The sequence below is a fragment of the Varanus komodoensis genome, unplaced genomic scaffold (genome assembly GCF_004798865.1).
Source record: "Varanus komodoensis strain SLA01 unplaced genomic scaffold, ASM479886v1 scaffold7_3, whole genome shotgun sequence".
Lineage (NCBI taxonomy): Eukaryota > Metazoa > Chordata > Lepidosauria > Squamata > Varanidae > Varanus > Varanus komodoensis.
In genome coordinates, this window is record NW_025336480.1 from 14,308,682 (window position 1) to 14,335,616 (window position 26,935).

At 38.2% G+C, this 26,935-nt stretch overlaps 1 protein-coding gene across 5 annotated transcripts in view; it reads right to left on the reverse strand.

Moving 5' to 3' along the window:
- FAM13B (family with sequence similarity 13 member B) overlaps window positions 1–19,477 on the reverse strand; it is a 58,723-nt gene extending 39,246 nt beyond the window's left edge. For 4 of the 5 annotated variants that reach the window (XM_044454681.1, XM_044454682.1, XM_044454683.1 and 1 more), the window contains exons 1-6: window positions 19,173–19,477; window positions 6,579–6,745; window positions 5,833–6,021; window positions 4,966–5,178; window positions 1,685–1,859; window positions 219–360 (exon numbers count right to left, since the gene is read on the reverse strand). In XM_044454681.1, the coding sequence (XP_044310616.1) occupies window positions 219–360; window positions 1,685–1,859; window positions 4,966–5,178; window positions 5,833–5,989 (687 nt within the window). In that variant the 5' untranslated portion in view covers window positions 5,990–6,021; window positions 6,579–6,745; window positions 19,173–19,477. Of the gene's footprint in view, window positions 1–218; window positions 361–1,684; window positions 1,860–4,965; window positions 5,179–5,569; window positions 5,685–5,832; window positions 6,022–6,578; window positions 6,746–19,172 lie in introns of those variants that run through there. The other variant, XM_044454684.1, reaches the window with a different exon arrangement.
- Between the last annotated feature and the right edge of the window lie 7,458 nt (window positions 19,478–26,935).

A 26,935-nucleotide genomic window follows, 5' to 3' on the forward strand; every position in this document is an offset into this window, starting at 1 on the left:
TTGTACAGAGGATTGGAAAATTTAAAGAAATAGCAGAATTCTTTTATGGTTAATTACCCACTTCTTCCTCTGCATATATAACAGGAATTGGGAGAGGGAAGGGGGTTGGGAGCAACCATGAATAAAAGCTAAGTTAGTAAGTCATGTCTACCATGATACATGGCCAGAACTCTTTTACTTATTACAAATTATCAAACAAAAGTGTATTGGAAAATTACCTGCTCAGTTATCGAACTTAAATCATTAGATGAGAAATCTTCCTCTTCGTTTTCAAAGAGTTCATCATAATTCTCTAGCAGTCCCACCATTATTCTGCTAACTAGTTCTTGCTCTTTCAGATCTTCCACATCTGTGTAAATGCTAAGAAAAATGGCCAAAACTAAATTTATGGTACCTAAAACTGATTCCCAAAGGTTATTAATATTGTGTTTATTTATTTCGCAAACTTATATGCCGCCCCCTTCGCATACGCCTCGGGGCGGCTTACAAACATAAATACCATCAATACAATAATATAAATATTTGCCTTTTTCAGGGATATGAGGGAGATCCTCAGTGACGAGCTGCCTGAATACTCTAAAAATTCCAAGCCCAATTTCCATTATACAAGCCTCTGTGCTTCCAGGTTGGGGGTCTTCAAGAGCAACTTCTATGATGCTCTATACTGCCTGGTTTGGCTGGCTAGGCTAGCCAAAAATCATAGCCGCCAGTCCATTTACACCTGCTGAACTGCTGGCATTTCCTAACAAAAAGGTCAGATGAGGGCTATGTGCTATTAGACTTCTTTCTGAAGACTCTTAATGTCTGCCCCCAGTCTTTCCCTCATGATGGGCCATAAAGGAAGAGTTTGCTGTTGGATGTTTCCTCTTGAAGGTATTATATGCATTTTACAAAACCATGTCCAGTGCTTCCCCAGTTGCAGAGTGGAAAAGGCAAGTTGTTTTTGCCCTGCATAGCCAAGATGTTTTCGGACCCTCAACTAGATAGCCGCCAAACCATTGTCAGCCTTCCTCTAATCCAGGGAGTTCACAGAGATTATTGGCCAATTGTCTAAATCATATCCATCCACGTACCTCTGCAGCTTCAAAGTTGCGAGGAAGTCTAACTACTGAACATGCTCATTGGAGGATCATAGGCACCCTCCTTGCCTTGGTGAGCAGATTTGTTAAAATCCAGAGCAACCAATGCAATGTGAGGAACTACACTTTGATGTACAAATTATGCTAGGCCCAATAGGAATAAGGAAGCATTTCAGTGAACACAGTTATCTTGGTACAGGATCCACAGTACATTAAATTCTAATGAATTTAAATGTAAAAAAAAAAAAAACTTTTATTACACCTTCATACATAATCTACTATTTTAATAGATACAAGGCCATGATCAGTAATAAATTAATTAAAAGGAGCTGAAATTCAAACAAGCTGCTGTTATCAGAACAAACATATTTTTTAGTTTAAAAACTTAAATTTGGGAATATATACAAAATATGCTCCTTTGGCTTAAATTTTTTGGCTGTTGTAGCAACTTGAGTAGCAATAAAAATACTGTATGCACAGAAAACAAATTTAATGAAATTAGATGGTTTAACTGATAAACAGTGCAGGAAAAAGTCAATGCAAGTAAATGCAAATATAAAGTCACATTAAAAGTAGGAACAAATGTTTGCAGTCTCTTAACTTACTGAAAGACATCAGGACCAAAAACTGCAGCCAAAGAACTTGCAGACCAAATTTCTTCATGATGAGCTGCTACATTAACTAAAAATCTACACAGAAACTTTAACAAGCTGTAATTAAGAGGTGGAATCTGTTGCAAGAGGAACCTCAACTTTCTTCCAAATTCATCTTCGTTATAATCTGAAAGTGTGACAGGAAAATCACTGATCAATTTTTAAATATCCTTCAATATCTGAAACATTTCATTTCAGCAATTCTAACATAACCGGTATAGAGGTTCTTTTAAAAAATCATGTGAAACCTGGAGATATTCTTTATATTTTTTGTTCTTAAATATTTCCTTATCTGAACAATACTTCAGAACTTTCATACAAAACACCCTTTTTCCTCGCAATCCATACTTTCTGCCTTCCCACTTTCAGCAAACGCTTTTATTTATCTCTGCACTGCCCTTACCCACTTTGAGTATATTCTGATTTGTCAATTCATGAAGCAAGACTCTGCTCTCCATACTACCCATCAAGACTGAAATATTTCTTTTATTTGGATAAGCATATAACATTCAAACTTTACAGCCCCTTAGATATGCAGCCATCCTGTTTATAGAATTAACTTCTGATATTGCTATTTCAATCTAGCAGTTTATTATTTTTAAGCATAAAATATTTATTTCCTGTTAGTTAGCTGGCTCAACACCTGTTTGACAAAGCAGATAACAGGCAAAAATATTAGTAAACAATATTTTGTTACTCAAACCCAGAGCATCATAATTAGAGCAGAGAATCTGGTCTAAAAACTGCCATTTTCTTTGGCAGGACACATGCTAAAATTGTATCATATTGACTTTGAAAGCAAGAATACAATTGCACTAGGAAGAAACTCCAAATTTCTCAGGCAATAAAGGTTTTTAGATAAGCAATATGGGTCAGCCTTTTGTTTCAATTATATTGTCATAAAGAAAAACAATCTACACATGCTCAAAGAACTTATCATGGGATAACCATCTAAAAAGTTATTTTTAAAAATGTAGACAGAAAGGGCCATTCTAACAGCCCCCTAATGATGCTCCCCACACAAAGTGAAGTACTTTGAAATATACAAAGGACTCATTTGGGAATTCTGAATGAGGTTCTAAGCTAATAAAGCAAAGTATAATGATCCATAAACACCCAGCTAGCTGCTTATTATAATTATTATTATTATTATTAGAACATTTCTATGCCGCCCCTTGCCGAAGCCTCGGGGCGGCTTACAACACAATAAAATACAATATAAAAATAACAATATAAAATTAAAATAAATAATATAAAATAAATAAAAATATAAACGATATAAAAGAAGTTATAAAAGAAAAGTTATTATGGGACCCCTTAAGATGTATTCACCACATTTCAGACCTTACTTTAAAAATTCAACTAAAATGCCTTGAGTATTTTAAACTAATTAAAGGTAGTTTGTTTACCCCCGTTAGGAAAATGAAGTATAGAGGCTATAACTTTTGTAGATAAGAAAATCAATTCTCAAACATTTCCAGGCACAGTGATAAAACAAAATATTCTGGGCCAGCACTGAATGTTAGATGCCTCTGACTAAATTTGGCTCAATTTTAACATCAATCTGGCTTGGGCCTGATTTTTGGACAAAATCTGCTTTGATTGTGCAAGTAGATTATCCTCATCTAGGTTCAAAGAGAGGAATTTTTCCTGTGTCCTTCTGAGCCAACTTCTAGAATTATAATAAACTGAAATTGATTCCTACCTCTTCAGTATCCTTTTGGATATTGTGTAGAGAAATGTGTTCTGGCCCATTGGGATTTATTTGTTACTTTCACACTTGCTAAAACTGGATTGCCATAGGACTTAATCCAGAATCCCTTTACTAGTTAACATTTACATGAAATAGTTTGGCAAGTCATAAGATTAAAGTTCGGAGTCATCAATATATAAAAGAATACCAATAAATAAACTAGAGGTCAATCCAAACAAGATGGAAATGTCAGCAGTAAATGACTTAGATTTGGGAGCTGGTGAATGAACTTTGGATGGTATATATTCCCTCTAAAGGAAGTTTGCCACTTGAAAGTTCCCAACTTTTAGGTGGTGGATTCGGCAAAGAATACTTTTTTGGTGTGTCTTCTTCTTGATGGCTACTAATGTCATTCAGGGGTATGACTTGACTAAACTATAGCTTGGATTACTGTAATGCATTATATGTGGGGTTTCTTTTCTAAAACTACAGTTGTCCCAAAATATAATCACTAGAAATTTAATTGGTACAGGCCACAGGGATCATGTAACATAAGGCCTGAAACCTCTATATTAGTTATTTGTTTCCATTTTTAAATCTAGATGAAGATTTTCCTCTGCCCAAGGAAACTGCAGGATTGTGAATATATAGGGACAGAATATTAAATCTCAAACAACGTATTATTGTGAATACCAACCAACTGCATTCTAGAAAATATAATTTTAGGAGCAGCATACCAACTATAGGTTTAGAAAAACAGTTTAACTGAAATTGTGAAATCAAAGTTGCAGCAGATCTAAATTTCTTTGAAGCCCTACAATACATATGTATGGGGAACAGTCATTTCATTAGACTGGCAGTGAAAAGAATTCAAGGATATTCTTCACATTGATTTGATTCAGTACTCTTGGCATTAACTGTATGAAAGAACAATGGACCGGCTTTTTGGTTACTATAGTTCCCAAATTCTTGGACACTAGTGAGGAGGAAAAGCTACTAAAAACTGTGCTTTACACAATTAGTTTAAGAGAAAGCATCTTTTCCTTAGACTGTAAGTAAGTTCTTGCAGAATTCAGGAATTACATTTTGTGCAAATGACAGAAGGACCACTTTGAACACAGAGGCTATGAGTAACTGAAGAAAAAAATCCATCAACCTCACTTACTCTCTGACCTTCAGACCCATTACTTACCCACATGAGGTTGTAACATCTTCCTGTGCCTAATGAATATTTAAGATCAACACAAGGAAGCCCAAACCACATGGACAATGGCCTACATAAAATCCAGGAATCAGCTACATAGATGGTGGATTACATTGTTGGGCCTGGAAAGTGTTTAGTTCATACATGGATAGCTGCTAGGACCAAAAGCAGGAAAAGTGCATGTTGGTGGGCTGGTCCTACTCCACCAAAAGAAGGCAGTTTCTAGAGTTGTCCACACCATATCACATGTGAAATATGAAAGAAGAAAAATCAATGGGCATTAAATTGTTCATCTGATTATTTAATATTTAACCTATATTAAAATTATTCTAATACCTTGACAAAGTTGTGTCAAATGCATATGTAGAGTACCAGGGATAACTGGTTCTGGAAGTGCTTGAAGAAAAAATCTAAGAAGACTAATAGCTGAAGGTACATCTGCTTCTTTAACCAGATCCACATCTTCTCCATTATCATATCTTTGCCGAAGCCACTCCACTGTTTCTGCATTCCCATTGACCTGAAAAAGTCCTTCTTGTTCTAGACCTCCTAAAGACAGAATGGGAAAAAAAACCAGAATTCAGTACTCTTAATTTTAAGCAAAAACTTCCCAGTCAAACTTTCTATCATGTGCACATGCATGATTCTGTGACAAAAATGGAAAACAGGTATATTTCAATAAAGGAAAAATTAAAATTATTGTGCTCCCACTCCCAGTTATAACATTATTCTCTCTAAGATAGATAATATCCCTATGTATGCCTGATCGTTTACTTTTGGAATATCATAGATTTGGTGCAACGTAACACAATACAGCACAGTCAGGAGTATTAACCAAGGTGCCAATTGCTATTAGGAACATTGGAATGTTTTCTGCCACCACCCAACCACCAGCCCTAGATTAATGTCCACATTTATTTCTACAGAGCTTCATTCTTACCTCATTTCTTATGAGACATATGAATGCCCCACCAAACAAAAGCATGGTAAGAGATGACACCCCTGGAAGCACTTTTTTGTCAATGAGAATGTGTTCCTTCATGACCATACGAGGGCTACAGAAGAGTGTAAAATAGCTTTCACTTTAATAATGCATAATGAAAAAAATCAACATACATAAACGCAAGATGATATCACAAGTGAAAACTATTGATCTTTTCAATATGTAAGGTTATGGCTAAGGCATAGGATGAAAATACATACCATGTTCCTCAATATAGTCCACGACATGGCGGACTACCAATGGAACTTCACTGCCTGGCTGTCCTTCCTGCTGCAGTTCATCGAGTGGAATTCCAAATATTTTGTTAGTAAGAACAGAGTTGCAGTTACTCAAAGAAGGGGAGGAGCTCTTCCTCATATCTTTATGCAGCCAATATCAAAGCTGTCTTTCTGTAAAATAAAGTTGTCCTAGATTCAGTTCCTTCAACACTAAGTACTAATTCCTACATTCATTACTTGATGACTAAAGCTTATCAGAAATCACATGTCCAATGATAAATTCCACCAGAAATTTTTAAAATGAGGTTTTTCCAGCATAACAACATAATACCCAGTTCATTCAATGCTAAAAATTACACAACTGTTAATGATAGCCACTGGCATTACTAGGAAAACAATTGGACTTGTCACATCCAGAGGTTCTGTGCTAAAGTTCACAGCAGTATCTAATTTGTTATTATGATCCTTATAAAAATCACTAATTTCTATATGGATTAATTGTGATATGTTCCTACTTAGGGAAAAAAGGAAAATCCCTGTGGCTTAATAAGGACACCTTAACTAAGTGCTGGGTTAAGCATATTTTCCAAGTGTACACTAGAATGCAATTTATCTTCTATTCAACATATGCTTTTTAATCAAACTGAAGTCACAGAATTGGAAAAAGCACTCAGAATATCCATGCTTGCAGTCCTTAACATATTTCACAAAATTGTAGAATAACCTACCTCAGAGCACTTAAACACCTATGTTCACAAAATATTTTCTACGCCAGCTACCCTCACTGACCAAGCATTCTTTTGTCATTTATGGTTGCTTGAGGTTATGGCAGAAGATCAGCCTGTAGTTCCTCATTGAAGAAGAGCAGAACTCTATCAGTACCTCAGCTGTTAACCTGAAAAACAGAAAAAAGCATCTGAGTACACCAAATTTTCTAAGTATTTAACAGTGCAATATTATACACATGTATCTATTTATTCCATTTATATGCACTGCATTAGTCCACACTTGGGCTCTCTGAGCAGGTTATAAACATTTCAAATAATACAACATTTTACAATCTGCATTAACAATAGCAACCAACTATTCACAATTTAAAATCATTACATAAATTTTTTTAAAAACTATTTTAAATTAACATAAAACGTTAAGTCAGGAATAGGGTCAGGTTAAATTCAAGATTACTACTAACATCAACCATTAAAATAGCCAAAGAAAAGATATGCCTTCTTCTGGCACTGAAATGATAACAATGATGGCACCAGGTACACCTCTCTGAACACCCTATTCCAGAGATGGGGTACAACCACAGAGAAGACCCTTCTTCTGGCTGCCATCCCTTTCCTCTTCCTGGGAGATGGCTCCTTGAGAAGGACCTCTTGACCTGATCCTAATAGACAGGTAGGGACATATGGGAGAAGGTAGTCCTTCAGGTATCCAGTCATTTAAAGCTTTATATGTAAGAACCAGCACTTTAAAAATTGAGCCCAGACTTCTACTGGTAGCCAGTGTAGATGATATAAAACTGGTGTTAATATGGGCCCATGAACTAGTTCTTGTTAAAAGTCGTCAGGTCTTATTTTGAACCAGTTGGAGCATCCAGACCATCAAGGGCAGCCCCACACAGAGTACATTACAATAATTCAACCAGGAAGTTACCAGGGCATACATGACTGTGGCTAAACTTTGTCAAGATATTAGCCTTGGCTGAAGAAAGTTGCTCCAGGCCATCAAGTCTACTTCATCGAGTGATACTTTTGGATCCAAGAGCACCTGCAAGCTGTGAATGCTGTCCTTTAGGGGGAGTACAACCCTGTCCAGGACAGGGTATAGGCCTTTCAACTTATCTGACCAACTACCCACTAACTGGACTTCCGTCTTGTCTGGATTGAGCTTCAGTTCGTTGGCTCTCATCCAATAGACTACTGAGCTAAGGCAGCAGTCAGGATGGATGCCGCCTCACCTGGATTTGATGTAAAGGAGAGACAGAGCTGAGTATCAGCAGCATATTGCTAAGATCTTAGCCCAAGCCTCCAAATGACTGCTCCCAGCAGTTTCATGCAGATGTTGAAAAGCTTGAGGGATAATATGGAGGCCTGAGCAACCTCATGGCATAACAGCCATGATGCAGAGCAACTAACCCCCAGCACCACCTTCTGGATCCGGTCACTCACACAGCAGTGCCTCCAATCCCCAACTCAGCAATCTGTCCAAAAGGACACCATAGTTGATGGGGGCAAAAGCCTCTGAAAGGTCCAGGAGGACCAACAGGGTCATATTCCCCCTATCTCTCTCAGGAAAAGGTCATCCCAAAGGATAACCAAGGCTGTCTCCATCTAAAACCCAGCTTGAAACGCAACTGAAATGGATCCAAATAATCTGTTTCCTTCAAAAGTGTCTGGAACTGTTTGGTTACCACCCTCTCTAACACCTTGCCCAAAACGGGGAGGTTTGCCTCTGTAGCTAGTAACAATCTCTGTGTGTTCTTATCACAGCCTCCTTCAAGAAGGCTGGGACTACTCCCTCTCTTAACAAGGCATTGGCAGCCTGCTGGACCCAGGTACAAACCTCCTCCTTAGCTTTACCAATTAAACTGGATACATCCCTTGAAGGATCTAACTTAACGGAGGAGTCCAGTACACAATGGACCTGAAAGATTTTATCTTCAAAGTCTGAGGCAAATTCATCACAACAAGCTATTGAGGGTTCAATGTAACAGTCTTCAAACCAGTCAGAGGAGCTCAGTAGAATGGCACTGTGAAAAAGGAAAAGAAGAGGCAATATACTTCCATTCTGCCCTCCTCTTTGCCACAGAATAAGCTCAATAATGAGCTCTAAGCCACATTCAGTATGATTCATCATTAGATTTCCTCCATCTGCACTCTAGTCATATTTCTTCTCACTTCAGTGCTGTAAGTTATAGTGTGTATCAAGGAACTGGCCGGTCTTGGTGGAGACAGAGAAGGCACTTAGGTGCAATCATGTCAACTGCCTGAGCTGCCTCTCTATTCCACAAGGGAACTTAGGGTTCGACAGGAGCAGCAATCATATAAGCCAAATAATCCCCCAGAACATTATTTCTTATTTACTCAGAAATAAGCCCCACTGAACTCAACCAATATGTTTCCTCAAGAAATATGAATTACTAGTAGAAAACTATTTAAAATTGTTAATAGATATTTAAAATCAATCCATTCTGGTTATGAGATTTCTAGTTTATATTGAACAGATAAACTGATAGTAAGCTAAAGTTTTAAATATAACAATCCACTCTGTTTTCTTTTCAATGGACATTGGTTACAAAAAGTCACCTTAAGTCAGACAGTGACATTAACAAGCATGAAACTGTTTCTTAGCTTATCAAAGTGCAGTCTGTATTATTAGACTCTACTTGTTGGAACTGGACCTCACATTCTGCTACAAGCACCAGTTTCATCTCTAATTTTAATGAGGTAAATAAAGGGGGTGCATAGGGGCTGTCATACTCCCAAAGTAGCTTCTTGTATGAATAGCAATTTTAGAAGTGCCACAATTTTTTAAAGGTTTTAAATATTCAAATCTTCTATTTCTTATGTAGGCAAATACTTCAGCATAATCTCTTAGATTACAAAGAGCTGGGCTACACAGATAGCAACTGCTTTGGTGTTCCATGACACCAATTAAATTTTCTGGAAGCCAGTAGGCTGCAATCTGCAATACAATTTGTATGAAAGACATGCAGAAACATGCTTCCTTTCATGGCGAATTCCTCCTGTTCTTTAAGGGGACTGTATTTGCTTCAAGAATAGCTTCAGTAAGCAACAGTTACTGCAATCACTGTTTCAGAGGGTAAGGCAAGAAGTCTCAGAGCACTGATTTATCTAAGAACAGACATAAACATTCATTAAAATTCCTCCCTTACATAATTATCTGTCACCTACTGACCACAAGCCCATTTCCTTTGAATTCATCTGTGGGTCACTGGCCATTAAAATAGCCATACTAGGGGAAAGAGGATTCCCTCCTTCGCACAGCTTATTTTCCACAAGTGGGATTGATCAGTTTTCAAGGAAAGAGATGGTGTACAACTAGAGTCCCAAAGGACAAGCTCCTCATTAGTTAATATATAGAACAGTCTGCTTTCCAACCAAGACAAACGTTCAATTTCCTCTCTCTTGAAAAATATTTCTCTGCCCAGTCACTTTGAGGAAACCCTTTGGGAAATTCTGGCACTTACATACAATCCGATACATGTCAGTTCAGACTTAATTCATACATACTTGAATTAACACAGTCAGGCATATTTTCATGTAAATGGTATTGGTCTTACCCTTAATCACTAAGAAACATTCAGAGCTGCCATATGTACAAGCACAATTTATGTTTATATCATAACTAAGCTTAAGTTATGTATTCTATAACATTAAATATACTCAACTGCAACCAGTAAAGCTCTTCACAAAACAATGGATTGCCAGGAGCAAGATCAATCAATGATTCTAACACTAACAATAACCTTCTTAATTACAAGCATACTATCCATTCGTAACAACAATTAAAGGTTATTCTCTGTTGTTCAATAACTAATTATATTATTAAACATATTTCAGCAGGAAGAAATCTTCAACCATCACATCATATACTAAGTTAATTAAATGTGTGAAGTATTCAAGATGGAAATAAGTTCATAGAACTGTGCAATTGTCCCCCTCTATCATGAAAAATAACAGTTTTATATTAAAGCAGACTAATTTTTAGATGACTGTTTCACTCTATTTCCACCACTACTTTCAACAGAACAAACACAGCTATTTGTTCAAATGATAATTCTTCTACATTGCAATCCCACCAAATAAATAAAACTTCATCCCTTTCTCCATTACACATCCTGAGGAGGACAGGGAAAGGAATAGCATTTCTACTTCAGAAAATCATACTTTGATCATTTACAGTTCAATTTTATGCATGTTTCTTGAAATAACTCCAACCATGTTCGATAGGGCTTACTTCTTAGTAAATGAATTTATTCCAGTCAGGGTAATAGAACTCACACGATATTCTTGTCAGTCATAGAATAGTAGGGTAGGGAGGGGCCAATAAGGCAATCAGATCCAACTCCCTGCTTAAAGCATCCCTAACAAATAGCTATCTAGCTGTACCTTGAATGTCTCCAGTGTGGGAGAACCCAGCCTTTCTTGGTAATAGGTTCCAATGAAAACTCTAGTACAAGATTTGAAATACCCAGCAATTCATCAGAACACTGCAGCCAACAAGCATGCTTTCCACTTATAATCAGAAATTCTTTATAGAAAGGGAGTAGGAAAAGAGTAGAGTACCAAGGAAGAAGGAAAATAAGAAAAAGAAAATTAGTAGCAGCCAGACTCATAGCTTACACCTTTAACTTACCTCAAATGTAGACTTTGCAGTATTTGTTTTTGAAGGGCTAAACAGTCTGTCAAAAGGTTAGATGTCCATAACCAAAGTATTCTAATACTCATTCCTTCCAAATATTTATTTCTAAATATAAATACATTAGTAGGTGCTGGATTTAATCATCTTTTGAAAATAATAGCCAAGACATTTCTTCTATTTAAGAGCTCCCCCTGCAGGCCAAAGTACTACATATGGAAGCAAGACAAACTTCATTCTTTTACGGTCTTGTTCAATATAGTTCAAGCATTTTTACAGAAAAGAACAGTGCAATTGTTTCTCATTTTGCATAGATCTGTTCTACCATTAGTGATTGTAAAAGCTCTCCCACCAAAGCTTTACCTGTATGTATTAAAAGCTCCACTAAGCACTGAAGAAACTGCCTAAAAATATAAAGCTATTAAAACAAAAAATCTAATTGCCTATTGGTAATTACAATATAAACAGAACTGTATTAATGAATACTATCTTGCAAGATGAATAACCCTCTTGATGAGAAAATTAAGGGCCTCTGGCCAAAATAACATACAAATAAATTAACAGTGAATAGACATACAGATTTGTTTAAAGAAAATCTCTCTCTGTAAAGCAAATTCCTTCTCATTTTTTTTCTAGAAACACTGCCATGTTATAGTCCACAATCAATAAACATGTCTATCTTTAACATTCAGTAAATACTGTATCTTGGTTCAAACCACACAATAAGCTGAGTTGCTGGTTCATCAGTGAAATATAGATTACCATGCTGTATGAATTCAGCTGCACAAACAAACCATGATTGTTAACTATGAGCAATCAACCACTCAATCCAATGACAAACCATGAGTTCTCCTCTAGTGTTGTTTGTAATTAACCATGGTCTTTTAGCACAAGTCAGTAACCCACTGGGTGTAACAAGCCATTGACTGGGTGTGATGTCCTGTAAATCCAAACCAATTTCTACAGTGTGGCTTATTTGTGATATCAGAACAGCCTATGGCTTCTTCTAGGAATGGTTTGATATGACATTCAAATCCATTCAGTTTATCCCCATTGGAGGTTGAAGAAAGTAACTGATGAGAACTCTACAAGACTGGCAAAACCCTATTGCTGCTCCAGGCAAGTTAGCCTGGACCACCACCAGAACAGCTGTCAGACAAATTCACAGGCAGCAAGACAGAGTGACCATCACCAGTCCACCGCCCCCTTCTGCAATCATGAACTCTTTTGTGCTAGTCACAGCTTTTTCTCCCATTTAACATTTCTTTATCACCAGATACCACTTTTTGCTGCCTCCAGATGGAATGCAGTCACTGGATTGTCACCCTTTTAAAAGCAATTGCAGAACATTTGCACAATTTTATACTTCTTATTTTCTTACTCTTGCACATATGCACACGTGCACTTTTATGCAGGACCAAAATGGCAAGCCTCACATGGACACTGTCCTAGTGGTGCCTGCTGTCAAATTCCTCGGGGATGCCTACCACAGGGACCAATAATTGGCACTGCCCCGGAGACGCAGCAGAGCTTTATTTTTCTCTTTGTTTTCTCTTGACAACTGCCAAAAAAACAAGCTGTCAAGAGACAGCAAAGCCACATGTGATTTTTTGTTCATAGAAGGGGTAGCCCATAGATCACCCGCTCCATGGCAAGGTCTTAGTTTGTGTTATGCATTTTGTTTGCTTTTGGAATTGGACTTTTATCAGGTTTGTCAAATTTTCTCTACCCTTTCCCAAGACGGTAAGTGCAAGGTAAAGTGGAAAACATGATCCACTTCTTTATATGGGAAAACATATGTTTGATAGCTGGCTGTCAAAATTATGGTTCTTTTTAAAAGGGTTTTTTTGGGGGGAGGGCAGGGCTATCAATAGTTTTGAGCAAGGGCATATACAAATTTCTTGCATTTTTTAAGGACACACCAGTGACACCCCCTCCAATGTGCTGCTTGGGCACTTTGGAGGCCACGTCACTAGTTCCATCTTGGAGATTACAAAAAATAAAACTAAGGCATAAAAATGAGCAGAAAAAAGGCTTCAATGAGTGTAAATGGGTCATGAACATGGCAGGAAGGGCAAACAAGATGAGTCTTACTATGTAGTCCCCTGGGATACCTGTGAGAGGATCAAGAGAATGCAAGGGGTGGACAACCCACAGTGATCCCTGTCATCTGTTGGGATCATCAAGGGTATATCTTATTTACATGTATTATTGTCATGATATGAAAACGCTCAATGATCCCTGTTTTAACAACAAGCTACATGCAAGCCATACTCCAACTTGAGTGTGAATTACTATGTTGTCTAAACCCAGTCTGTAACTATTTCACTAACAAAACGCTTTAATAAAAATGAGGATATTGCTCATTTACACAATTTGCATATGTTAGTTGTGCTTAATAGCTCTTTGGAGATCATCCTCAATCAGCCTATCTGCATCAGCAATCTAGATTCTAACAGATAATACAAATATAAGTCTAGTTTTGTTGGCTATGATTCCTAATCTGTCTTTTATCCCACATATATTAAACCAGATTCATAAGGTCTTGCACAATATGAAATTATTCAAGATTTGCATCTTACAAACTAATGACTTCAAAATTATGAATTATTTTATTACACAGAAAGGAAGTGTTTTATTTATTTATTTATTTATTTATTTATTTATTAAAACATTTTTATGCCGCCCCATTCGCCGAAGCCTTGGGGCAGCTTACAACAATAAATTAAAACCACATAAATTAAAATATACACATTAGAATAATAATAATAATTTAAATACACACACACACACACACACAATATAAAATAAGCTGCCCTGGCCATGTTGAGGTCATGCTGCATGCCATGGATTTACATATTAACCAACAAATATAGTTATGCTGATTTTCTGTTTTCTGTTTTCAAACAATCTTAATTAACAATACAAGGGATATTCCAAGGCATGGCTGTTACTTTTAGTACTAACAACTCAACATGTATAACAGTGGAAATTGATTATATTTTCCTCTAGATTATTTTTAAAGACTACCACTTTTAGGTTGCAACTCTGTGTTTTTAATATCTAGAAGCCTGCTCAGTTGGGGAGAAGAGATGGGTATTCAAAATTCCAGTTTAAATGAAGAGATTACATCACACCAAGTAGTTCTTTTAGTTTAGACATCATTTTCTATAACAGTATTGCTGGAGAAGACTATTATTTTTCATTACTATATTCTAATGTTCCTCAGAAGTATTATGAATTATTCTTGATCAAACCACCACTAGAGAGTTGCCACCTATACTTTCAGTAGGCTTTGCCCATTATAAAAAATACTCTTTCCTACACCAGACTCCCACAGTAAGTAACAACTTTTGTAGAAGCTTCCCATCCAAACTCACAATTCTTATAAAAGAGTATTATTGTATACAAGCAATCACTGTGTTCTCTAATTATGAGCTATATATTTCTCCTCCCCTTTACACAAATGATAATGTTCCAGTGTTCACTGTTTTATGTCATAATAGCTCACAACCACTTCAGCAAGTATCATAGACCTGTTGAGCTAGATAGCAAGCTCAATCACAACAGATGCACTATAATCACATGAATTTAGTAATGTGTTTTGGGCAGAAAAGTTGGAATAGCAACTTAAAGTAGATTGGAATGTCACTAGAACATAATGTTAAATCTGACTATTTGTGGACCATCATCGTAGGAAAGCACAGTTTATAGAACTCCATGTATCTCTTTTGAAAAGAAAAACAGAGCAGGTTGAATCCAGTCTTAGTCACAATTCAAAAGGCTTCTTGGACCCAACTAGCATCATCTCCTTGCCAGATGTAATTTGCCATGAAGGGTAAGGGTATAGCATACACCCGACTGGCCAAATCTTACCAAGTGTCTTGTCAACATCCTCAAACCAAGCAAATTAAAATTCATCCAACAATACAGGACAGCCTTCTGGATACACCCACAGAATGATGTGTCCTGATCATGGCATATACAATCAACCTTGCAAAATGATTCACTGCCCTCATTTCAGGTGAATATCAAGGAGACAAATGGGCTCTATGAAGCAGGACAGGCATCTCAGGATCAATCATGTGAATCATCTTAGTCATCCCCTCATTCTACCAATTAACTAGAAATAAGACAGGAGTACCAGTCACACCGGCTGGAAAGTTTCCCAGAGCCTTCTGTAATCCACTGGAATTCATCAGACTGTGGTGGATCATTCTTACAGGTCTTCCACACTTTCAGAGGAAGACAGTTGTTAATCTAATGATCTGCCCATTACATGGAACAAACTTTAATATCTCCCAACCTCAATCCACTATCCTCCTTGCTCAGGAATGAAAACGAAACCTAGAGTGTGCCCTGTTACATGTGTTTGACCAATGACATGTTGGGAGGACCCCATGGTTGGCATGGCACCCATGAAGTCTTGAGCTGCTCCACACCCTGTGGTCCCAAGCATGCATGTTGAAAAAACCCAAGACCATCATCCTGCCAATCTGCAACACCAAAACTGATACCACATCTGTCAGTTTAGGTGGTGAAACTGCTGAGCAGCAGGATGGGTGGTACACCAGCAGAATTCCCAGCCTCACTAAGTTACTACTTAATAATCCAAGCTTCATCACAACTTCTACCAATTTTACAGTGCAATTCTATACATACCTACTTGGAAATAAAAGTTTTTTGTTCAGTAAAGCTTTCTTCAAAGTAAATGTATATAGGATTACCACCTTAATTGTCCCTGTTCTACCAGTGTATGCTGTACTTCAAATCTCTACCTTAGGAACAAAAGGATTTAAAACCTATTCCAATGGAAGCATAAGCAGCAGAATTAATATTAAAAGTATGTTTATGCTTATTGTTTGGTATAATCAAGAGGAATAAACAAAATTTCAATTTTATACACTGAAGTTTGGTCATTATCCTTGACATTTGGGGTTTTGTAACAGCAATTTATATTTCACCTAGTTCAAAACATTAATATCTGATAAACTGAAAGCTTCACTGTTTTTATAGTAGATTCTGTAGATTGCATCTGAAAAGCTACTCAATATGAAATACATCCCTGAATTTCTATTTCATTAATACAAACATCTCCTTTAAGAACAAGCCAAGAGCAAAGTGAAGAAAACATCAAATCTTCTGTGCCTCTGTGTGACTGCATTAACAATTTCTGTGCTATCTGGCCTTTACAGATCATTCATTACATTTCTAACTAGCTGTCATAATACTATTGTTTCTGGCAATTTCCATATTACTTCTTAAAAGTTATGTTTGTATCAAATGCTAATTTCATTTTAAACCAAGGTATTTTTTAAAGAGAAACAATATAAGTAGCAATGTTAGACTTAATTTCTTTTGAAGTTATTTTTCTTGCCCAGCCAGAAAAAAACCTGTACTGAATAGATAATTCAGCCTAATGATAAACCCTGAGCAAAACACCTACTCTGCTATGAAACTCTCTGGGTGGGATTCTAAACTATAGGCAAGTCCACACTTCATGTGCTGGACACAATTGCTTCAGATTCCTGCATTTCAACTACACATGTCTCTGCTACACTTTTAAATACACATACATGTATCTGGAAGCATGTCCTGGGGGTAGCAACATAGTATGGTCAAGCAAATGAACTCTGAAAAGCCCATCATGCATATGGCCTGCTGCTTAGAAAACAAGCATCAGGTGAGGTGACTGTATTATCACCAGTATTATCTTTAATACCTTTATACTTTCCTGAGGCCAAGAAGCATTCTGAGGAAAGGTAAATAGAAGCACCTGCTTTAATCATCTCACCCTGTGATCCTCTTCTCAGTGCTGGGCTGACAGAGTACCTTACCTAGAGCAACTCTCCTACAAACATTTTACATTTGGGATCATTTGACTTAGGAAAAAAGTAAAATGAGTGAAGGCCTATTGAAAGTATGCAAAAATTATTCATAATGTAGAGAAAATTATACAGAAAAATACTTTCTCAGAATATAGACTCCTAGATCATTTGATGAAGCTGGTTATACGAAATTCAAGTCAGATAAAATTATTACTTCATACAGCACACAAGTAAACTATGGAATTTGCTATCACAAGATGATGGCCACCAACTCAGCTTCAAAAAGGGATTGGACAACGTTACGGGAGATATGGTTATCATCACTGGCTACTACACATATTACCTCTATATGCAAACACAATATGCCTCTGTATACCAGTTACTGAGGAACATGATTAGCGTGCTTCTGCCCACACTTCTGCCTACTTGTAGGCTTTCCAGAAGCAGCCAGTTGGCCACTGGTGAATGGAATGCTGGATTAAATAGGCATCTAGTCTGATCCAGGAGGGCTGTTCTTATCACAGAAAGCACTTGGAGAGGCAGAAGACATTTTACCCTGATGGTCACACCATCTGGAATATGGAACCTTGATGTCAGCAAGCCTTCCTGACTCTCACCTTCTATACTAATATGTTTGCTGCTGGGAACACCTATGTCCCAACAGTGCATACCCACAGAAAACACAAAACAAAGCGTGAAACCATCCTATGTCTCAAGTCTAAATTAACAATTATAAGACCTGAACAAGACTGTCAAGGACAGGTCATTTTGGAAGGCATTTATGGGATGCCATAACTCAGAGACAATTTGACAGCATGTAATAATAAAATTAACAGGGACTAAAAAAAGGATAAACTGAAAACTCCAGATGACCTTGTATCATTGTTCCCTTGCACCATGAAAAGTGTGACAGCTGGTATTGACAATAGAGGAAAATCCTGATGGCTGGATTTCCCCCTTCAAAAGAGTCTCAGTTGGTTCAGAGGGAACCATTTGTATGCCAAAGAATTCTCCATGAACCTGCCTTTACACTTCTGAGCTCTGCAAAGGTTTTTCTAATGTGTTTGATTTAGAAGAAATAGCCAAGACTGCTGGTCATGGTCTCATTCAAATTGAAAATCCCCAAAATAAGTCTAATACAACCCTGCAAACAGAGACCAGTAACATGAAAAAAGTTCTATAATGTTAATGGCTTCACTGGGAAACCCCAACAAACTCCCATGGAATCTCAAGCTTCACAAGAGCATGGTCTGAAAACAACGGATTGACTAATCCTTATGTTTGTGGATTAGGAAGTTTTCCAGTAGGTATGACTGACAAGTGACCCAGGGGACAGAATGCCTTCATTTGAAACATGTGACCATTCTGATCAGAGGAAACCTTTCTGTGCTGCACCTGCTCTCTGTTTATGACACCAGATCTGAATTACAGAGGCTCATCTGTAAAAGTCAGATGAGTCTTGCCTTGGGGCAGGATGCTTAACTACATAAGAGTTTTGCTTCTAGTTTCAGAAAGAAAAAAGATGGTAAGTTTGTTCCATTTCCAGTATTACAGATCTCAGCAGGCGTATCAGAACGCTAGGAACTACTCTTAAAACACTAATGGTTGTTTTATTCAAAACTGTCCCCAAATGTTTGATACTTCAGCAGCATGTTCCCATGTCCACGACAACAAGCACCATTGCCCAAATTTATTGTGGCAAATCAAATTTTCAAAGCGATGCACCATCACGTACATCAAAAAAGTTATATATAGGTCTACTTCGATCAAGTAGCCCTCTTACTGTTGTGCCACAGAAAAATCGCCTCTTATTCCCTCGACTGCCAAATCCCCATCCACTGTTCTAAACCTGGGGTTTACCTGCCTCCACAAAGACGGGTTACCTTCCGATCTACTTAACAAAGTAAGACTACCTGCAAAGGAACGCTTCCAGAGCCCCCTGCCCGCCAGCCAGCCAGCCAGCCTGACAACCCCCGCCTCGAGTCCCCCTCATCCGCCGCCCAAATGGAAGCTTCTCCCACAGCCGTCTCCCCCATTCCGCTCTCATCCTTGAGTCCCCTCCCTGGCCACAGCCCCGACGCGCATGCGCGGTGGCAGCTCCCTCACCGTTGCCGGGCGACTCTCTCCTCGGCCCTCAGTTTCAGCAGCAGGTTCCTCCGACTCTTTCCGTTCAAGGGCCCTGTCCGGCTGGGCCTCGCACGGTTCTTCAGGGCTGGTTCTCCAGCAGGAACAGCCGCGGGTAACAAGTGTGAAGCTGCCGTGCCGTACCGGCCCCGCCCCTCCAGGCCAGACAAATACACACTCTCCGGCGTGTGCGAGAGAAGTCCTCAATCCCCGTAGCGCAAGCTTCTCCGCTGACGGACTCTTCAACCGTAGTAGCAGAAAGCGGCAGTATCAGAAAGGAAATGACGTGCCCCTGACTGACAGGAGTAACGAGCGCGCCTCGTTTCGTCCCCCTCCCCCTTTCTTTCCCTCCCAATTGGCAGGAACTGACGTAACACAACGGAGGCGGGACTCAAAAGGCAGTGAAGCTATCTCCAAGGCAGCGAATGAGGGAAGATAGGTGGGTGTGGTCGACTGATGAAACACGAAGGGAGAAAGAAAGCAGAAAGGAGCAGGCGGCGTGATCCAATCTGTTCTGTTCTGTGCGAAATAGTGGAGAGTTTGTATTACGGTATCAGGACTACAGTATGGCCTAACCGACAAATTCAACAGATATAGCTTTTTTTTTTTTTTTTTGCCATGATAGGGGAAGCATCAGCGGTTGAGTTTCTGAGAGTTATTCAGCTATTAAAAGCACAGAGACCATACAAAGGAAAAAGCCCCAATTTTCCTTGTATATCCATGTATGCCTTTATAGTCTTTTATACGTAAACCAGAATAATTAACCTTCCCCCGTTCAATATACATAGCTGTCAAGGGATGTTAGATTCCTCACTTTGTAAAAAATGTGAATGGTGCATTGATAACATAAAACTATAATTCTACAAACATTCTAATTCTACATAAGATAAAAATCAGATGATACTCCATTTCCTGTAAGTGCTGGGTTACATACAAGAAAAAATGCATTTTTAAACATCAGTGTTTCCTTGTAACAACAAATTGGATGCATTCCTTGAACCTGCCACCTTGAATATATAACCTTAGTTACAGACCTTCTAATCCTTAAAATCTTTGTGAGACCCCCTCACTCTGGGGGACAGCTGTAGTTCAGCAGTAGAACATGTTGATTTGGCATGTAAAAGCTTTTGGATTTAGTCCCTGGCATTTCCTATTAGGATTGGGAAAGACCCTGAAGAGTTGGTGCCAGTCAGTGTCAACAGTACTGAGCTAGATGGACCAGTAGTCTGATTCAGTGTAAGAAAGCTTCTTATGTTCCCTATTTTAAAATTTTTGATCTAGCAAAAGAGAGGTTATAGAGAATGATTATGGAGATTCTCAGAAAAACATGAATCAATATTTTCCAATATTCTAATTCAATTTGGCTTTAATGTGTTAATTTAACTTTAATAAGCAAACTTAAAGTGTGCTATGCTACTATATGCCATATAAATACATTCCAACACATTCCTCTGGCCAAAAGTAGTCGAAACATGGGTGAAAATTTCAATAATGTGCTCTTGAGGTTCAATGCTATGCTTATTTACTCAAAAATGTCTTGCTGTGTTCAATGGGATTTACTCCTAGGAAAGTACAAAAGATTCAAAGCTTTGCTTGGACACTATTCTAGTTGGACACACACATACACACGGGGATAGACAACTTTTACAAAACATTTCTGACTCTTTTGCTTTAACTGCAGGAGGGTACTTTGACTATGGGGCTGCTAAAGTAAAAGTCATAGTGATGCTAGTCTCATCATTCCTTTTTTTACTGTGGGGCATGAAGCTAGTGCCCCTCAGTTATGCCAGGCTGGATGGACTGAGGTGGGTGGACTTTGATTTGATTTAAGGATGACTGCCAGAGACAAGCAGCCATCTGCACTAGGGCTTCCGTCTCAAGACAAAGGCTCTACAGTTTGAACTCAAGCAAATCCAGATTGGTAGTGGCAAGAACAGGAACTGGAGGACAAAGGTCAGCAACATGGAGCAACATGACCTTTTCTACACACCCATGATTCATTGTCTTCTTGTCTGGGAACCTATTTCTGTTCCCAAGCTGAATATTTTTGCTGGCAACAAGACAGAACAAAAGACACAAGAAGGAATAAGATCCTTTCTTGGAAGATTATCTTCTGTTTTCCTAGCCTCCACACACAATTTTCTGAAGCAAGCTAATGATAAACCCAGGCGTGTCAGGAATTCAGTTTTATCCAGGAGATAAGTGAGACTTTTCATTTGCCGAATGAATATAGATGTATGATGGATGGGTCTTATTTTATTCCTGGGTATATAGAACTTTCCTCTCAAATCTAAAATAGCAGAGTTTCAACCCATAGGAAGAGAAAATACACCAGAGTAATTCTGAATATGAAATTGGTTTTGCTGTTCAGTGAGAGAATTATTCCAAAGCAACGCTAATGTGATTATAAAATCACTTTTATCAGCTTATTGACTCAACTGAAATTGCTCTGATCTGCCAGACCGTTCCATTAAAAATCTCATTGCTTGCTTTGGAAGATTTTGTCCCCTGAATTTCTCGCAGCAACTTGATTAATGTAATTGAATCCCCCTCTTACACCCACAATCTATCGTACCTATACCTTATTATTCATCTTCTTGCTATCACTTACTATGCACAATATCATTATTATTCCATTTCATGATATTGCATGACATTTATAGCCTGCCTTTTTTCCTCCGGCAGGGAACACAAGGTTGCCCTTCTCTCCATGTTATTCTCACCACAACCCTGTGAGGTAGGTTAGGCTGTGAGTCTAGCTGCTCCAAAGTCACCTAGTGAGCTTCATGGCTGAGTGGGGACTAGTACCCAGATCTCTCATGTACCAGTGCTGTCCTCTAACCACTACACCAAAAGGAGAACTGAACACAATGTTGTACAGGACCACTAATTGCTATATGGTTTAAGAGAATGGCTGTAATATTTTTTATTCTTTTATTGAACTCACCAGATCAAAACAAGCCTCAGTACTGAAGTGTGTCCTTTTTTGAGACCCCTTCTCTCCTCAGTAGTCTCTTGCCTATTCTCATCAAAACTTTCCCCCGTATTTTCTGCAAGCTGACAGTTTCCTTCTTTGATTAACACAAAACATTTCCACATGATTATCACATGATTGATCGTGCTTGTGTAAGGCCTAACCATGTGATCATAAAAGCTGATGGACTCATCCCTTTTTAACTCAGCTATGACTTTGGGAATTTCAGGATACAAAACCTTTATTACTAACCCTTCCCCCCCCACACACACACACCAGCCCCAAATGAGGGATGCAGAGATGAAAGTGAATAATGTCAGCCAGACTCCTATCTATCAGCAATTAGGTTTGGGAAAATACATCCCACTTTGTTACACATTGCTTCATTTCCTAGCAACCACAGAGCCAAATCTCAGTTGAACTGAATCTAAAACTTTTATGTCTGATATAGATTGATAGCACACTTTTTCTTCTTTTCACAAGGAAGAGGTATACCCTTCTGGGTGGTAATAAAAACACCAAGCCAATCTACCCTGATGGACTTTCCACAGCAAAGTACCTTATGCTAGGAAATCTGTTTGACCTGTTAGACCTCAGCCTTATATTCATTTACCTTCTGAGTGAATGTGGCCAGGATTATACTGTTAGCCTATCTTGGTAGCAGACCTTGTGGTAAAAGAACTTTCCCAACCTCCTAATCTTATAACTGAAACTTAATTTTTTTTCAGAGTTACGAATGGTAATCAACTGCAACTATATTAATTAGGCAGTAGTACTTAGTAGTTCTATGCTCTTCCCTCTGTGTGTTTGGGAAAGCCTTAATTCTTGATATAAAACTGAAATATCCATTTACCAGTGACACGTAGCACAGCAGATTATTTACACACAGAAATAGTTGTAGAACAGGGGTGGGCAACGTGCAGCTCTTGCTACCCCTCATGCACCTATAGCTGAGTTGTCAATTTTTTGAAGGCATACCATGAAGGAAGCTTCAGATGATCCCAAGTTGCCACCCCTGCTCTACCACTACAATCGATTGATTGTCATACAGAATCAATATATAAGTATAGATTTAGTATTCGAAAATCAGGGCACATGAAAAAGAATTCTAAACTTGGCTGATTTTTTGTATTTATCCTATAAAGAGATACAGCATTTACAAGTTCCACTTAACCAGTTTTGAAATACCCTTCAGACAATGTTATAGTGGCTACATGGTTGTCAGCCGATCCCAGTCGAGCAACAACTTCAACCAAGCTGCAAAATCTAAGCAGGCACCTAAACAGAAAAGGGATGGGAAACCAAAGAAGAAAGTGTTAAAGTGTAACCCAGGGACATCAACCAATCGATGCCTTAACAGTTGGCAAGAGGCAGAGCTTGCAAAAAGGGAAGTGTATGCTTCAATTTCATGTGCAAATGAAAGGTAATTTGAATCTAAATATTTAATAATTCGGTAGGCCAAGAAGGAGATAATTTCTGCTTGACAGTCTTTCCAGGCAGACTGACTAGGACCTTGGAAAATCCATTATGTTGACATGTCCTTGTGCTCCCAGATGTCTCTCTTGGTTCCTAGCAGGTTCTCTGCACTTCCTGATTTTTATTCCTTTTAGATTAGGAACCGCTTTATTATAATGATTCAGGATTAACTTCCAGAAGAGTGGCTGATTCATTTGTGGCAGCAACTGCAGAGACTTGTGGCACCTTAAAGACTTGCAGTGTAATCTTATACATGTCTACTGAGAATAAGTCCATTATGTTCAATTAGACTTACTTTGAGGTAAGTAGCCTAGCAGATTTACTATTATGGCAGAATGTACACAGGTGTTAACTTCCACAGGAAATGTAATAGGGAAAAAGTGAAAAGGTAGATTTTGCATTCTAAGCAATTGGCAAAGAAATTCACATTAAAAAGAAAAAAAAAATTAGTGTTGATTCCTCAGTTGGGTGTTGTGCTTTTAAAAATAGAATATAGTCATGCCAAGTTGTACAGTTTAAGTCTAGCATCTCACAGGTAAAAATTATCTGTGATCTATTCAGTGGGGTTTCTAGGGAACATATATGGGGAAAAACAATTTCTGCCACTATGGCATGCAATATTTTCCTTTATCTAAAATTCCCAGTTTAATTTTGGTGTAGTTTTTTTTTTCCTGTCCAGGTTAATTACATATCCATTCTATATTTACCGTCTTTGGCTTCTAACTCAGTATTTACTTACTCTAAATTAAATTCCTGGTTTTATTAGCACATTAATAATTGCTTAAATAATGACAAAGCAGGCTTTAATCAGTGATATTCCTTATTATATATCAGGAAACATTATCCTATTATGAAAGGAAAGATTATAGAACAGGCTTTAACACAAACAGTTTCTCCTGCTGCAGATGGCATATTCACATGACTGTTCCTGAAAAATGTTGACACTGCGATAGGTTAGTTCCTTAAATATGGAAGTATTTTTTTGGCCCAATCTGTATATTAAATGAAACTTCAAAATGATGTAATTGGCACATCCAAACAATTGTCCTATATGGCCTGTGCTCAGTGCTTTTTTTGTAAAAAAAAAAAAAAAAAGGCAGAGGAACTCAGTTGCTACCTTGCCACCGGCAGTAAGCACTCAGCGCATGACTACACACACCAATCCCAAGCCAAGCAGCACCCTCACTATCTCACTATCAGATAGCAGACACAAAAGCAGCCCGCAGGCATTATGTTAATGATGTTTGCTGCTGATCTGCTACGCCCAACAGGCGGAGATTCAAAATCACTTCGTAAAATCCATTGGGGAAAAAAGGTGCCGGAACGCTGTTCCGGTGCGTTCGATGACAAAAAAAGCCCTGCCTGTGCTATTCCTGTACTTGGTTTCTGTGCAAAAGCTGTAATGCAGTAATAGGATGGCTACAACTTCTTACTGAGTTCAGTAGCTAATTTTTCTATGACTCACAATCCAATCTTTTTCTGTAAATCACATGAGTTGAAACATAATCCTACATACATGCATGCTTTGATCACCAGCACTAATAATTTCAGCTTACGTTATGAGAATGATATTTAAATTGAATTTTGGTGCTATGCTTCTCTTAGTGAACTTTTTCAGCTTTACTTTCATTTTTATATTAATAGTTCATGGTCTGACCTGCCATCTGCTCCTGGTCTTGTTTTGGCAACAAGAATACATCTTCTCAATCTTCTACTTCCAATGTCATGGTCTATTTGATTTATGTTGGAATATACTGTGGTCTAAACAAGTTATTCTCTGAAAATACAGATACAACTAGGGCAGAGGAAAACAACTAGTATATATTCTGTCTATGTGGCATAGACTCCCAAGTTTGCTTTGAGCTAGGGACTGTTGATCCTGAATGTTAGCAACTCTCATTGTAAGAGAAAGGGAGCATTGTAAACTATGGGGAAGCTCCAATAACAGGAGTCTCAATAGTAATAATCTGTCTACCAGCTCAGGCGCTAACCCAAACCCTAACCTTATTGTTGTAGGAGATGGCTTTCTTCTACTAGAAAGAAAGCACTACCCTTCTGGGTTTCAACCCTGTACTATCTGTCTTCTGTGCAGAACAGAAATTTTCCTCTGAGGATCCTTATCAGTTCTAGCAAAGATTGTTCTTTATCTGACACTAATATTTCTGTTTTTCATTGCTTATAGTTCTCACCTGTCTAACATGCCTTCTCTCCTGAATGTGCATTTAAGTGACTTAGATATTCATTTCTGCATGTCACATCATTATATCCCAAATTTATTAGGACACAATTTTTTACATGTCTGGGGAGGAGAAAGTTCTGCCCCAAAAATGCACAGGATTGTGCCCTGAAATACTTCCTGATGAATATGAGCACCAAACAAGCCTAGAAATTGAGGACTGAGTAGGACCTGAAATCTTTGTGTAAGAAAATGCACACACAAACAGAATGGGTGGACAGGGCCCTTGACAACAGGATTCAACACTAGAGCCAGTGAGCATGGTTACAGGGGTGTTTCCATGGACCCAGCTGATAAAGTAGAATAAAGTGCCTAATATTGGTTGGGGAGGCAGAACACCCACTCCCCAGCTGTCAAAGACTTATTGGTATTCTATAATTTTCATTTCTCTCAATAACTATTCAATAATTCAATAAACAAATACTAAACAGTAAACAATTCCATTCCATTTCAGGCAAAGGTTATTCACATACTGGTAACCTCTCGTCTAGAATAGATCGTTGCAGTTATTGCTTTATTATTGCTTTACTTGGGTCTTCCCTTGAAGATGATCCAGAAACTTCAGTTGGTCCAGAACTGGGCAGTGAGGGTGTTGATGAGGACTTGCAGGTATGAGGATGTAAAGCCAGTCCTTTGCCATCCTCACTGGTTACCAAGTGAAGTCCAGGTCCAATTCAAGATTTGAAGACTTGTGTTTAAAGCCTTAAACAGCCTGGAAACAAGGTATCTAAAGGAGTACCTCTTCCCACATGTACCTACCCTTAGCTCATCATCAGAAGCCCTTCTAAAGGAGCCCCCTCCTTAGGAAATAAGGAGGGTGACTACAAGAAGGGCCTTCTTAGGAGTGGCACCCCAACTTTGAAATCAGCTCCCCAGAGGTGTTTGTCTGGTTCCTTTGTATTCTTTCTGGTGCCAAGCAAAATTATTTTCCCAGTATTTTAACTATTAAATGATTTTTAACGGTTTTAACATTTTATATCTGGTTATTGGCTGTGGTTATGTTTTTCATGTCACTTTGGGTTCTCTGAAGTTTAATCATGGTCTGGTATTACTACTTAG